The sequence below is a fragment of the Desmodus rotundus genome, chromosome 10 (assembly GCF_022682495.2).
Source record: "Desmodus rotundus isolate HL8 chromosome 10, HLdesRot8A.1, whole genome shotgun sequence".
NCBI lineage: Eukaryota > Metazoa > Chordata > Mammalia > Chiroptera > Phyllostomidae > Desmodus > Desmodus rotundus.
The window spans coordinates 41,604,652-41,617,480 of record NC_071396.1 but is presented as its reverse complement, the minus strand read 5'-3'; the positions used below and the strand labels follow the sequence as shown (position 1 = coordinate 41,617,480).

The window sequence follows — 12,829 nt, the reverse complement described above, 5'->3', positions numbered from 1 at the left end:
GGAACGAGGCAGGGCCGGCAGGTGCTGCTGTCTTCCAGGGTGGCCCTGGCCCAAATTCTTAGATCCCCTCCCTCTGGCCCTGCATGTGTTTTCAGCCCTGTGGGAGGCCATGGAGGCAATCATGTGGTCTCCACGGAGGGTCTGTCCTGGTTGGGCAGTCCCATGCCAGGGGGACAGGGCAGGACACCCCCTGGGTCAGGCACCCCCCACCCCACGGTTCAGGGGCTGGAGAGCAGCAGTAACGCCTGGGATGGAGCCCACGAAGATTCCGGGCTCAGAGCCGGGGGAAGCTGATCTTTTTTACCCCCCTCCCCCAGAGGGCGTCTGAGAACAGGGCCATAAGGACTCCCTAGGGGAGGACCAGGCAGGGCAGGGACAGCTGCGGTGCAGCCGGGAGGGCGGCAACCAGCTGCTGCTGGGGAGACTGGCCAGGGCAGGCGGGGCGGCGCGGCGCGGCCCCCACAGGCCCCCAGCCCTAGTGGCAGGGCGTGGGAGCAGGCGGCGGCCTCGAAGCTGGGTTTCAGGCTTTCATGCTGTGTTAACTGTCAGCTTGGTTAACACTGAGCAGGTGGGGGAGGGGTGCTGCCAGCTTCCCCCAGGGGCAGCCCCAGGCCACGCATGTGCACAGGGACAGTCCTGTCCGGTGGACGGTGCTGTGTGGACTCCTCTGCCCACCAGCGCGCGTTCTCACCATCACAAACACGATGGTGCCGGCAAGAGGCAGAGGTGCATGCGGACCCCTTGGTCTACCCCGAGGTGCTGGAGGTGGGTCGGTCTGTTGCCTAGGCAGAACTTCCAGCCTGGGGGTTCCTCCACCCTGTTCCCCCTCCATCCTATGCAAACAAGACACCAGGCACATGGAAGTTTATTTCAAAAAATAATTTATAAAGGCCATTTGCTTCTGTGTTTGAGGCGGGCTTCCAGCTTCAGCTAGAGCACAGGGGCCAATGCACCTTCCACCAAGATGCTGGGACAAGCAGCAGAGGGGTGGGCAGGAGGGGAGGCCTGGGGGAGCGTTCAGAGGCCCAAGAGCTCTTGGGTGTAGGGAGCAGGGATGTTTGGGGCGGCCCTGCAGCCAGGTCCACTGACCCCTGGAACCGGGACCACGCGCCAAGGCCCAGGAGGCCAAGCAGAGCTCTGAATCCAGTATATTAGAACATCGAGAGGCTCTCAAGACAGGGCTTGGACTCAGTTGGGAGCCCCAGGCCAGAGCTGGAAGCCTCCACCAGGGACCCCTGGACCAAGGACAGACCTCAAAGAGGAAGCAGAGATCTGGGAAGGCACCCTGCCATGTGGGGTGGGGGTGGGGGGGCTGTCAAGGTCAAGCACCAGTGGGTTGCAAGAGAGCCAGGTGGCCCAAGGCTGCTGGCTGTCTTGCTGGCTCCAACCCCTGCCCCTGCTCAGGTCTGGGCCCTGGGAAAGGGGAAGGAGCTGGGCCCCAGGGGTAGGGGGTCGTGGCTGAAGACAGAGTCACTGGAGGAGCAGGTGCTGCTGGCATCCCCACTGGTGGAGGCATAGGGTCCAAAGGTCAGGCGGAGGTCCAGGTACTGTGGGGAACAGTGCTGGTCAGTCCGGATGGCTCAGAGGAAGCCCAGAGGGCAGCAGGCAGGGAGAGGTCCCAGGACAGGGGAGGAGGGGTACCTCTTCCGAGACGGCCAGCAGGACCTTGTCCAGTGCCTCCACCAGCTGCTTGAACGTGGGCCGTTGAGAGGGGGCCGCGTGCCAGCACTCCCGCATCAGCCCGTACCTGGGAGAGGGGACGCAGAGTCAGAGGGATCCGAAGCCCCTGGGGTGGGGGAGGGGCCTCCCGAGGGGAGGGGCCATTCAGTGGAAGGCATGGAGGCGCAGTCAGAGCAGAGGGTGAGGACTGGACAGTGTGGGTGGGGGGAGGGATGGAGGCCTCACAGTTCTGGAGGGCAGTTCGGGGGCCGGTCCATCCGGTGCCCCTCCCGCAGCAGTGAGAATAGCTCCTCCACAGGGATGCCAGGGTACGGGGACCCCCCGAGGGTGAAGATCTCCCACAGCAGGATTCCAAATGACCACCTGGAGGCAGGACCAGGGCTCAGCAGGGCTCAGCTTCGCTGCCTACTCCTGGGGCTGGGACGAGGGTCTGTGTGGGCATGACCCACCAAGGGGGGCAGTGAGGATCGGGGCCTTTTGGGGGGGTCTGGTCCCACTCAGGTCCCAGGACTATGTGACCTTTTCTGTTTGACAGGACAGTGATTCTGGCTGGCACTCCCCATCCACCCCAGGGCTCACACGTCACTCTGGTGTGTGTAGACCCGGTCAAACAGGGCCTCGGGTGCCATCCACTTGACAGGCAGCCGACCCTGGGAGGGAGGGCGGGGCATCAGTGTCAGCCCCGCCCCTCCCCGCCGGCCCCGCCCCATCAGCCCCGCCCGGCCCCGCCTCCCTCACGTTGCTGGTTTTCTTGTAGTAGTCAATGTGGTGGACGCCACGGGCCAGTCCAAAGTCAGCGATCTTCATCACATTGTCCTCTGTCACCAGCACGTTGCGGGCAGCCAGGTCCCGGTGGATACACTGGGGACAGGGCAGGGGGTATCACCCTTTTGACAGGTGGGGACCTCGGGGTTCAGAGAGGACAGTCCAACTTCAGGGCCTTCCCATTCTCTCACGAGGCCCCTTCCCCTGCCACACCTGCAGGTTTGGGAGCGTGTGAGGGTGCAATGGCGCGAGTGTTGTCGGCTCCCATTGCTGTACAGAAGGACCGGGGGCAGTGAAAAATGGGAGCAAGGGAGGAGGGGAGACACCGAAAGGTGTGGAGATGGAGCACTCTCAAGTGGCCTGGAGAGCTGCCTACTGCCCACACCTTCCGAGACTCCAGGTACTGCATGCCTCGAGCCACCTGGTAAGCGCAGGAGACCAGCGCGGGGAAGGACAGTGGCCCCTCGCTGCTCCGAGGCCCATCAGGGCTGAGGTCAGGGCCGGGGGGGCGCCGGGCCCGCAGGAACTCCCGCAGATTGCCCTTCGCAGCACATTCCACAATCACGTATAGGGGCCCTGCGAAGGGGGAGGGAGATGGGGGACTGTGGAGGCCGTGCTCCCTGCTCCGACCGTACCCACCCTGGGCCACCTTGCCCCACCTTCTTGGGTACAAACACCCAGCAGGTTGATAATATTTTTGTGTCGACCAATCAGCTTCATCACCTCCATCTCAGAGACCAGGTCTGCCAAGTCCTTGTCAGAGGCGTTGTCTGCAGGGGGGACAGCCAGGGTGACCACCAAGGCAGGCTGTGTGGCCAGGGGACAGAGACAGGAAGTCCTGGGCCTGAGTCCCCACTGGGCTGTGTGGCCTGGGAAAAGTCACCTAGCCTCTCTGAACCTCGGGGTCCTCTTGTATGAAATAGGACGACAGATCATGCCCCACCTCTGACAGCTCTTGCAAGGATGCAACAAGATCAAGGACCTGAAAGCGTTAGCCTGCCAGTGAGGGGCCCGGAAACAGGAGAGGGGAAGGAAGAGCTCTGAGCGGGAAGGAAGCCCATCTGCAGGGCTTGGCGTCAGTCCCTGAACTGGGTGAGAGCTCCTGGGGGTGGAAGGCAGGCTGGCGCCCCAAGGTCTGTCTGACCAGGGCCTGGCGTCCATCCGGCCTGGGAATCCAGGGAGCTGCCAGTGGGGTGCAGCTAGGGGAGGCCTGGAGGAAGGCTGCAGAGCAGCGGCTCAGCCCCCAGGGCTGACCTGTGGCCCCAGGCCAATGACACGCCCTCCCCGCCAGACCTCACAATGCACATTTCTCAATCCCTGCCTCCGGAAAAGTGCCAGGTGGCCCCAGCTGTGCAGAGAAGAGGGCTGGGGTGGGGGCGGGGAGCAGAACCGTAGTTTGGGCCACTCTTGTAGGGAGGCCTGGGGGACAGCAGTGAGAGGCCCCCACAGTAGACCCAGGTGGGTGCTGAGCACCCTGAGACCCCTGCTTGGGGGCTGGGACTGAATTTAAAGTTGGAAAGGCTATTCCAGGGTGGTAGACCCGGGGTAGGGGAGGCTGAGGGTGTGATTCCAGGGCAATGAGGTGGAGGCCTACAAGGCTGACAAGGTTACTTGAGGCCAAGGCTTACCCAGGGCCAGGGCTGACAGGGGGTATCAAACCCCAGTCACCCCAAATCTTTACAGTCACCATCATCCCAATGGGTGAGATGGTATGCACCAGCACTTGTTGGGGACCTCGGGCTCGGAGGAAACAGGCTTAAGTGACTTGCCAGGGTCAGCAGTCAAGGTGGGCCCTAGCCCAAGGGCGGGTTCACACAGCCTCTCCCGGCTTCTAGGAGCTGCTTTGGCCCAGCACCCTCCCCAGACCGCTGCACCCACCCTTGAGCATCTTCACGGCCACTGTGCTGGCGTGGTCAGGCTGGGCTGGGTCCATGCCGAAGGCCTCCGCGCGCACCACCTGCCCGAAGCAGCCCTCACCCAGTGGCTTCCCCAGCACCAGCCTAGAAATCGAGAAAGCTGAGGCCTCAGCCACCCGGGCAGCCTTCCTGCCTGGAGCCCGCCCCACACCCTCACTCTGCACGGCGTACCTGTCCCGGGGGAACTCCCACAGCGGGTCCAGAGGGAGGTCAAGGCTCACAAGGCCAGCGAGCAAGGGGGGGCCACTGGAGGAGAGACGGACCCCCCGCACCAGGGATGAGCTTGACTTGGCCGAGGAGCCCGACTCCAGGGAGAACTGCAAAGTGGGAGGCTTGGTCAGCCCGCTGGCGCTGAGCTGTGGCAGGACAGCAGGCTGAGAGCCTCACGATGGGACACGGGGGTAGGCATGGCATGCTACCTGTCGGGCCAGAGGGAAACGGGACAACTTCTGCACCGTGGCAGGCTGCCTGGCGTGCCGGCCGTGGAGCACCTGCCCACGGTACAGGCTGGCCAACAGCAGGAGCACCACTAAAGCCAGGGAGCCGGCCGTGTACAGGATGATGTCTGTGTATCTGGTATCGGGCGCTGTTGCCGTCCAGGCGACGTCCTCCTCTGTCCGCAGGCAGAAACACAGACACGTAAGTAACCAGCCAGTGGCCAGATGGGGCAGGCCCCACACCCTCGACCCCAGGCCCTGACAGCTCCCAGCACACACAGGTGCCCACACCCAGAAAGCTGTGGTGATGCCCAGCCCCACACAGCCCTGGGTCTCACGGACAGCCCCACGTCGGCACGAAGGGGGACTATGGTATGCAGACTCCAACACCCAAGCCACATGCTGTGCCCCAGGCTTAGATCCCACAGGCCAAGGGATAATGTCCACCCAGTAGGTCACAGCCCGCTGCTGGATCACCGTGGGAGGCTGCAGCCTCTCCTGGCCCCGTCAGGTGCTCACCTGGCAGCACGGTGAGCCAGGCCGACTGGTAGGAGAGGCCGATGGAGTTGCCCGCCAGACAGGTGTACTCGCCTGCGTCCTCGGCCGACACATTCCGAAGGTACAGGACCTCCACCTCTGAACTATTGATGTCTGTTGTCTGGGAGTGGGAGGCACATTCAGGGGTCACCACAGGACCTGAGGCCACACTGTGGCCAGGGAGGGAGCTGGCAGCTGCCCTTCCCCGGCAGGGCAGGAGGGCAGGGCGGGCTCAGGAACTGCAGGGGCTGGACCTTCAAGACTTGCACGTAGGGGAAGCCGTCGGCACCGAAGCTGCTGCCATTGATGACGATGTGCTTCAACCACTGGATGTGGGGCTGGGCGTCACTGTACACCTTGCAGAGCAGCTCCACGTCGCTGCCCGCCACAGCTGTGGTGTTGGCCGGGAGCCCCGCCTGCAGGATGGGCCGGTGCGGGGACCGCTCTGGGGGCCGGGCCGGGCCGTCAACCCTGACCAGTGGCACCCATGGAAGCACCCTGGTCACCCACCTCCTACCTTCTCCCAGCCGAAGGAAGCGACTTTCCTGACACACAGCTCAGACCTTGTCCATCTCCTGCTTACCCTGCTTAAACCTTCCACGGCTCCCCATTGCCTTTGGGGTCAAGGACAACTTCTCAGCCTAGACGTTAACACCCTCCATGGCCTGGCTCCCCACACCTGAGGCACACGCCTCCTCACAAGTGCACTCTATTCTTTACCCCTGAGGCCTTCACTCAGCCCGTGCCCTCTGCCTCAGTGTCCTCCCCACTCTTCTCCTTGGCTGACCCCTGCTCCTCCAGGCCCGCGGCACCTCCTGCAGCGCCCGCGGATGCTTTGAGCAGCTGGACCGAGCCATCAAAGACTGAGTCCATGTTCCTGGCCAGACAGGGCCCTGCCTGAGGGCGAGGTCTGGGCTCCCACCCCCCACGCCGCCTCGCCTGCCCTTCCGCTCACCCAGCACATCCAGCAGGTAGCTGTAGCGGATGCTGCCCACCGGGTTCTCCACGAGGCAGGTGTACGTGCCACGATCTGAGGGCACCACGCTTTCCATCACCAGGCTCCAGTGCTGATGGCGCAGCTGGGGGCAGGGGCAGGCTCACAAGGGGCCACTGGCCCACGCCCGCCCGGGGAGAGGGGGTGGGGAGAGGGGAGGCCGAGACTAGGGACTTTCAGACAAAGGAAGAGACGACTCCAAGAAGTGCCTGAGCCCCGAGTCTTAGCTCGGCCTTCTCCTCCGTATGCCACCTTGAGCCAGGATTTGGCAAGAGTCTCGGCTTCCTCACTGCAGCTGGCAGCTAGCCCTACAGGGTCTTGCCGTGAGAATGAGCTGCCCAGGCTTACTGATGCCAGTCAGTGATCCTTCCCCCTTTACAAATGGAGTTGCTTAAGCCAAGGGGCTAAGTCACTTGCCAGAGAGTGGCAGAGTGGGGACTTGAACCAGAGCTGTCCGAGTCCACAGTCTAGTGCTCCTCCTGGGGCCACGCAGTGGCCTTCCTCATTAGAGAAGAAACTGGGGGGTTGATTTACAGGTTTGAGGGAGTTGATGGGAAAGTGGAGGAGCAGGTGGCCGAGGGACCTGGAGGCTCACCCGAACGCCTCCAATGCGGTGCTCCCCGTGGAAGTCCTGTCCGTCTTTGAGCCAGCGGATGGTGGGCGTGGGGTTGCCTGCAGCTGGACAGCGGAACTTGACGGTGTTCCCAGCAGGCACTGCGTGCAGTTTCTTCTCCATGCGTTGGGGGTGTGTCCAGTAGGGCGCTGGAGGAGAAGGGAGGACTCGTTGCCCCCAGGACGACACCTGTTTCCACACAGGTCTCTTCTCAGGGACCAGCTGGGAGGTAGGGGAACCAGTCCTTAGGGACTTCTACTGACCGTGCTGTGGGTAAACATGCCTATTCGAAGGGCCACTGTGGGCCTTGGGGTCCTCAGTTGAGGTCAAGGAGTCTAGGTCAGGGATGGAGGGAAGTATGTGAGGTCCAGGACAGGGAGAGTCTCTCCCTAGGCACCCGTAGCCCCTGGCAGACCACCTTACCATCCACTACCAAGGTGACATTGTGCAGGACCAGCGTGGAGCCTCGTGCCAGGCAGAGGTAGTGGCCAGCATCCTCAGGCAGGAAGCTGGCGATCTCCAGGCGGCCCCTCCAGCCTCGTACCCGGCCGGCAGGTGCCAGGCGGCTGCCCTCCTTGTACCAGTGGCCACCACGCTCAGCCTGCCCACAGCACAACTGCACAGGCTGCCCAAGGGCCACAGTCAGCTCCTGCTCTTGTTGCTCTGGGCTGGGGGCCAGGCAGGGCTCTGGGGGCCGAGGGCAGAGGTCAGTGAGCCCCGCAGCCCCAGCCACGGCAGCCCCCCCCCCCACAGACAACGTGCCGCACGTGCAGGGCACGAGCACCTCAGACACAGGCTGGACAGCTGCTGCCCCTCGGCACACACAGCCGCATGCTGCAGACACAATGCGCAGGGCAGCAGCCACGCTCTGATACACATCACACACGCGGCGGGCAGCACCCCGCTGGGCTGGACGCGACCCTGTCCCAGCCACACACGTGCACAAGGCACATGCTACAGAGCACACGCCAGACCAGCTGCCTGGGCCTCCCCGGCCGAACACGCAGTGCACAGGCTGCACACGCACAGCCAAGGGGCTCACCCTAGGCCCTGCAAGGCCAGTCCTCTCTTGTGGACACAGAGATAGGTGGGTGCTTTCTGGGAGCCAGACACTGAGTCTCAATGGTTGGGCTCTGTCCTGCTGCCGCCGCCCCGGGGCCTGGGCCAGGATCCTTTCCAGCTTTGCTCAGCCCCCTCTTGGTGCCCACCCTTCCCACCCCTGCCACCCTCTCCCACCTTAGAGGTCATACCCAGCTCCATTTCCTCAGTGGCTTCAAAGGACAACACTGGAGCCCAGGATGCCCCCAGGAGGACCCCCAACACGGCCAACTGCAGCTGCATTTTCTTCCTTTTGCTCACGGGGCCCAGGCTGGGCTTCCCACCTATGGCTTTCCTGAAACAGAGAGGGGAAGAGCTCCTGCTTCATGGGCACCGTGGCTGGCGTGAGCCCCCTATTTTGCAGACGAGGAGAATGAGACAGGAAATGTGTGGCCACTTGTCCACGCCAGCTGCCAGGCCGCAGCAGAGCAGACTGGAAGCAGGTCTGCTACGGCAGAGCCGGAGGCCGCCCCGCAGTAGGTTGTGCAGGGGGTGGGACGGGGCTTCCTGCTCTCCAAGGTCCCGCGGGGACCTTGGCACAGGTTCACAGAAAGGGTAGTTTTGGGATTCTTTCCTTGGAGGCAAGCAGAGAATGGAGACATATCTTCTGCTCGCTGTTAGCACACATAATTTTTTTTTCTGAATAAATGAATTTATTTCTGAAGAGCGAAGAAAGTCTGAAATATAATACAAGGCCAAACTTTAGCATCTGGATGTTATCTGATCTGGTCCCCACTCCTCATTAGCATCGCAGACACTTCCAGGGCAAGGAGCTTACTGCCAACAAAGCCAGCAGTTCTTCCTCATTCTGAACCAGACCCGTACCCTGGGGCCACCTCTGCTTTCTGTGTCCCCACCACGCCATCTGAGGCAGCGCAGGTTCTGGTAAAGAATGTAGACTCTGGCCCTGACCAGTGTGGCTCAGTTGGTTGGGTGTCGTCCCAGAAGCAAAAGGTCCCGGTTCAATTCCCAGTCAGGGCATGTGCCTGGGTTACAGGTCAGTCCCTGGTCGGTGTGTGTCCCTGGCCCTGTCTGGGCCGCCAGCCCGACAGGACGGCTCTGAGAATAAAAGAGGACGTGCGCAGGGGCTGGGTACACAGAATGTTGGAACAGTGTCCCCTGACCCCATCTCCTCCCAGTGACAGTCACCGGGGTCTGCTCTCAGCCAGTCACCTCCAGTTCCTGTCAGGTGTGATGTACACACCCACTCCATCTAGTTACGCTCCTCCAAATGCCACCAAAGATGTCTCCTTCCCCTCAAAGCGACACTCACACCTGAGCATCAGCTGGGGCAGGGGAGGAGGGGGCTGGCGTAGTCCCAGGGACCTAATGGCTATTACCTGGGGCTTGGTAACAGTTGGAGGGCACCGATGTCTCTGGATATGCCTCATCCAGAAAGCCCACCACACCCTCTTTCCTCAGCCACTGCCCTGTCCAGCTCTGGCTCAGAGGGAGGGGTGCTTAGCTCATCCTGGGTAAGCTGCTATCTCCCTCTTCCCTGGGTTGCCCCTGCAGCTGGAGCATGGTCTCCATTCATCCCGTCTCCTCACCCCTGCCCCACTTCCAGTCCATTCTGCCTCCTCAGTCCCTCTCCAGTCCATCCCATTTCTCCTGCCTGGACCCAGGGAGTGCAGAAGTTATCTCTAGTGTGGGCCTTTGCAAACATCTCTCTGTGCTCTCCAGGCTCCATTCTCCAGCAGGTTTTTAAAAAATTACAAGTCTGGCCCTGACCGGTGTGGCTCAGTTGGTTGACCTGCAAGGTGAAGGGTCACCAGTTCGATTCCCAGCGAGGGCACAGTCCAGTACGGGTGTGTGGGGGAGGCAGTCAAACAATGTCTCCCTTGCACATGGATCTTTCTCTCCCTCTCTTCCTCTCTCCCTCCCCCTCTCTGTCTAGGAATAAATAAATAAATCTCTAAAAAAATATTACAAGCCTGCCATGTCACCCCCGGCCGACCAGCTTCCAGGAGGGAGGGTCCACGCCACACTCTGTGCAGGCAGCATCCTAGGCCTCCCTGCCTGCCTGGGCCAGTCTCGGGTCCCCCAGTCTGCCCCTTCAGCACTGAAACTACCGGCTTTCAAAACTGGGCATGTCTTCTCTCCTGCCCATACCTCTGTGCTCCCATTTCTCTTCCCCACCTGGCTCACATGCCACTCTCTGCGCTCACCTCCAGTTTCCGTGGCCATTCCTCTGTAAAATCCCCCCACCTCCCTTCTGCAGGGAGCGCAGCTCTCTGGGTCCACAGCTGCGGTTGGGAGGGGCAGTGGGGAGGCCCGTGGACGTTATTTTCACCTCCAGGCTACCCTGACCTCAGCACCTCAGGGTCCATAGTAGGATCCCACGCAGACAAGGGAGCGAAGGGCCTGACTCTGGCACCAGGCAGCCCTGGGTTCGCTTGTAGCCTCCCGCACTCAAGCGCTGGAGAGGACTCTGGGCAAATGACTGCGCTTTTCGGAGTCTCAGCTTTCTCATCTCTACTCAGGGCGCGCAGACGCCCCTGCAGGTGAGGGGCTGACACGCTCTTCCTCCTCCACCCTGGGGGGAGGTGCGAGTCGGCGGGTCCCTAGAGGGAGCTGCAGACACCATGCCCGCCCCCGCCTGGGTGGGCAATGAGTAACCAGCTCCGCGGTCAGGGTGCTCTTTGGACGGAGCGGGACAAAAGGCCCTGTGTGCGCTGCGAGTTACTGATTTACCGTCCCCTCCACCCCCCTGCCCAGCGGACGCCCGGGTCCCCAGTGCTGGGAGGGGGCAGCTCCTAGAGCCCCATCGCCGCTCGCCCCCTGGCGGCTGGGAGCGCAGCCTGGGTCCGCACTGGGTCCCGGCTCACCTGCAGCCTCCACTGGCCAGCTCCTCGGACAGGGACCCCGGCTCACCTGGGTACTCCGCGGCCCCGGTCCAACCTTCTACCAGCCCGGACCCTGGAGCCCGGCTGGGACGGCGGACTCAGCCAGGGCGCTCCTCCGCCCCGGGCTGGAGAGCTAGGAATGCGCCCGCGAAAGCCGCGTGGCCGCGGGCGTCCCAGCGCCCCGCCCACCCGGCCCCGCCCCTCCTGGACCAGATCTCTCCTGACAGCGGCGTAGCTGCGGACGACACGGAATCCCACCCACCTGGAGACCAGTCCCAGCGCCCAGCCCCAGCCTGCACACTGCCCCTCAGACTCGCCTCTTTTGCCCCACCCAGGCCCGGCTTCGAAGTTCTAGTCCAGCTCCGGGGGCCTGGACCCAGCAGCCCGGACCCCCGCCACCTCTGCAGACCTCGGCCCAGCCAGGTTGCCCCGTCTTCTGCGCGATCGCCAGGGAGCGGCCAGTACACCGCCTCTGCTCCCATCCCCATCCAGTCTCTGCACAACCTTCAGAGCTATATTTGAAATACAAATCTGACTACCAGCCGCGGCGATCCCTTTCAAACTTTCCGACAGCTTCCTTTAAAGGCCCTGGCGGGAGAGTTCCGTTGGTAAAATCGTCCTACGGATAAGCAAGGTTGCCGGTCAGGGCACAGGCAAGAACCAACCAATGAATGCATACATACGTGGAACAGCAAATCGGTTTCTCTCTCTCAGTCTCTCTCTAAAATCAAAACATAAATTTTTAAAAATTAAAAAAAAAAATCCTTGGCATGACCTGCCCCCCGTTTCGTCTCCACTTCTTCCTTGCGCCCACCGTACCTGTGGGTCTTTGCACTTGTGTGTTCGCCTCCAGGAAAGATCTTTTCCCTCTGAGTCCTCTCTGAGGTGTCAGGTCACTTCCGCAGAGAAGCGCTCTGGACTTGCCAGGTTCCTCTTCAGATCTTTTCCCCTGTGAGGACGGGGAGAGCAACCGAGCGCCGGGGCGGGGGCAGGGCGCGGTGGGGGTGGGAGGTGGTCCCAGCGGTGAAGCGATTCCCAGCGCAGACCGCAGGGCTCAGTCTCAGCGCCAGCGCGCGTGGCTCTGGCGAGTTACTCCCTCTGAGTCTTCATTTTCTCTGCAGGGAAGCAGGTGCGGCCGTAGTGTACCATCCTCAAGGGGTTGCACAAAGTGGACACGTTGGAGGCCACCGATTGGCATAGACATGTACTTGCTTTGTAATGCTAGCTGTGATTCTTTATGATTATTCCTCTATGTTTTTCTTAAATTTTCTTTATCATTCAATTACCATTGGCATACGATATTATTTCAGGTGGACCACATATCGAGTAGACATTTATATAACTTATGAAGTGACCCACCTGACACCATACCTAGTTTTTACAATATTATTGATTGTATTCTCTGTGCTGTACTTTACATCCCCATGACTATTTTTTTTAAGATTTTATTATTTATTTTTGGAGAGGGGGGAGGGAGAAAGAAAGGGAGAGGAACATCACTGTGTGAGAGACACATGGATCTGTTGCCTCTTGAACGGCAACACCCCCAACTGGGGACCTGGCCCACAACCCAGGCATGTGCCCTGACTGGAATCGAACTGGCAACCTTTCAGTTCTCAAGCCTGGGCTCAATCCACTGAGTCACACCAGGCAGGGCTCCCTGTGACTGTTTTGTAACCGGCAATTTGTAGGTTTTAATCCCCTCACCTTTTTCACCCATATCCCCAAACCCCACCCATGCGGCAACATCAAAATGTTCTATGAGTTTGTTTCTGTTTCGCTTGTTTATTTATTTGTTTTTTAGAATCCACGTATAAGTGAAATCATATGGGATTTGTCTTTCTTTGTGACTTATTTCGCTTAACATAATACTCTCCAGGTCCATCCATGTTGTCGCAAATGGCAAGATTTCATTTTTTTTAATGGCCGAGTAACATTCCATT

At 61.0% G+C, this 12,829-nt stretch overlaps 1 protein-coding gene across 4 annotated transcripts; it reads right to left on the bottom strand.

Annotated features, from left to right (window-relative positions):
- Positions 1–868: 868 nt before the first annotated feature.
- FGFR4 (fibroblast growth factor receptor 4) lies at positions 869–11,053 on the bottom strand. Of its 4 annotated transcripts, none has more exons than XM_053913273.2 (18): positions 10,915–11,053; positions 8,193–8,335; positions 7,366–7,629; positions 7,206–7,277; positions 6,925–7,091; positions 6,291–6,414; positions 5,590–5,780; positions 5,318–5,456; positions 4,781–4,974; positions 4,533–4,678; positions 4,324–4,445; positions 3,105–3,215; positions 2,831–3,021; positions 2,419–2,541; positions 2,260–2,330; positions 1,906–2,043; positions 1,642–1,747; positions 869–1,547 (listed from the first exon to the last, which is right to left on the bottom strand). In XM_053913273.2, exons 2-18 carry the CDS (start codon positions 8,281–8,283, stop codon positions 1,401–1,403), a joined length of 2,397 nt encoding a protein of 798 aa, XP_053769248.1. In that variant the 5' UTR covers positions 8,284–8,335; positions 10,915–11,053; the 3' UTR covers positions 869–1,400. The 4 variants fall into 4 exon arrangements, 3 of the variants coding, with proteins under 3 accessions (XP_053769248.1, XP_024433575.2, XP_053769249.1); XM_024577807.4 differs by having other exon boundaries at positions 10,869–11,024; XM_053913274.2 differs by lacking the exon at positions 10,915–11,053 and adding an exon at positions 10,209–10,634.
- Between the last annotated feature and the right edge of the window lie 1,776 nt (positions 11,054–12,829).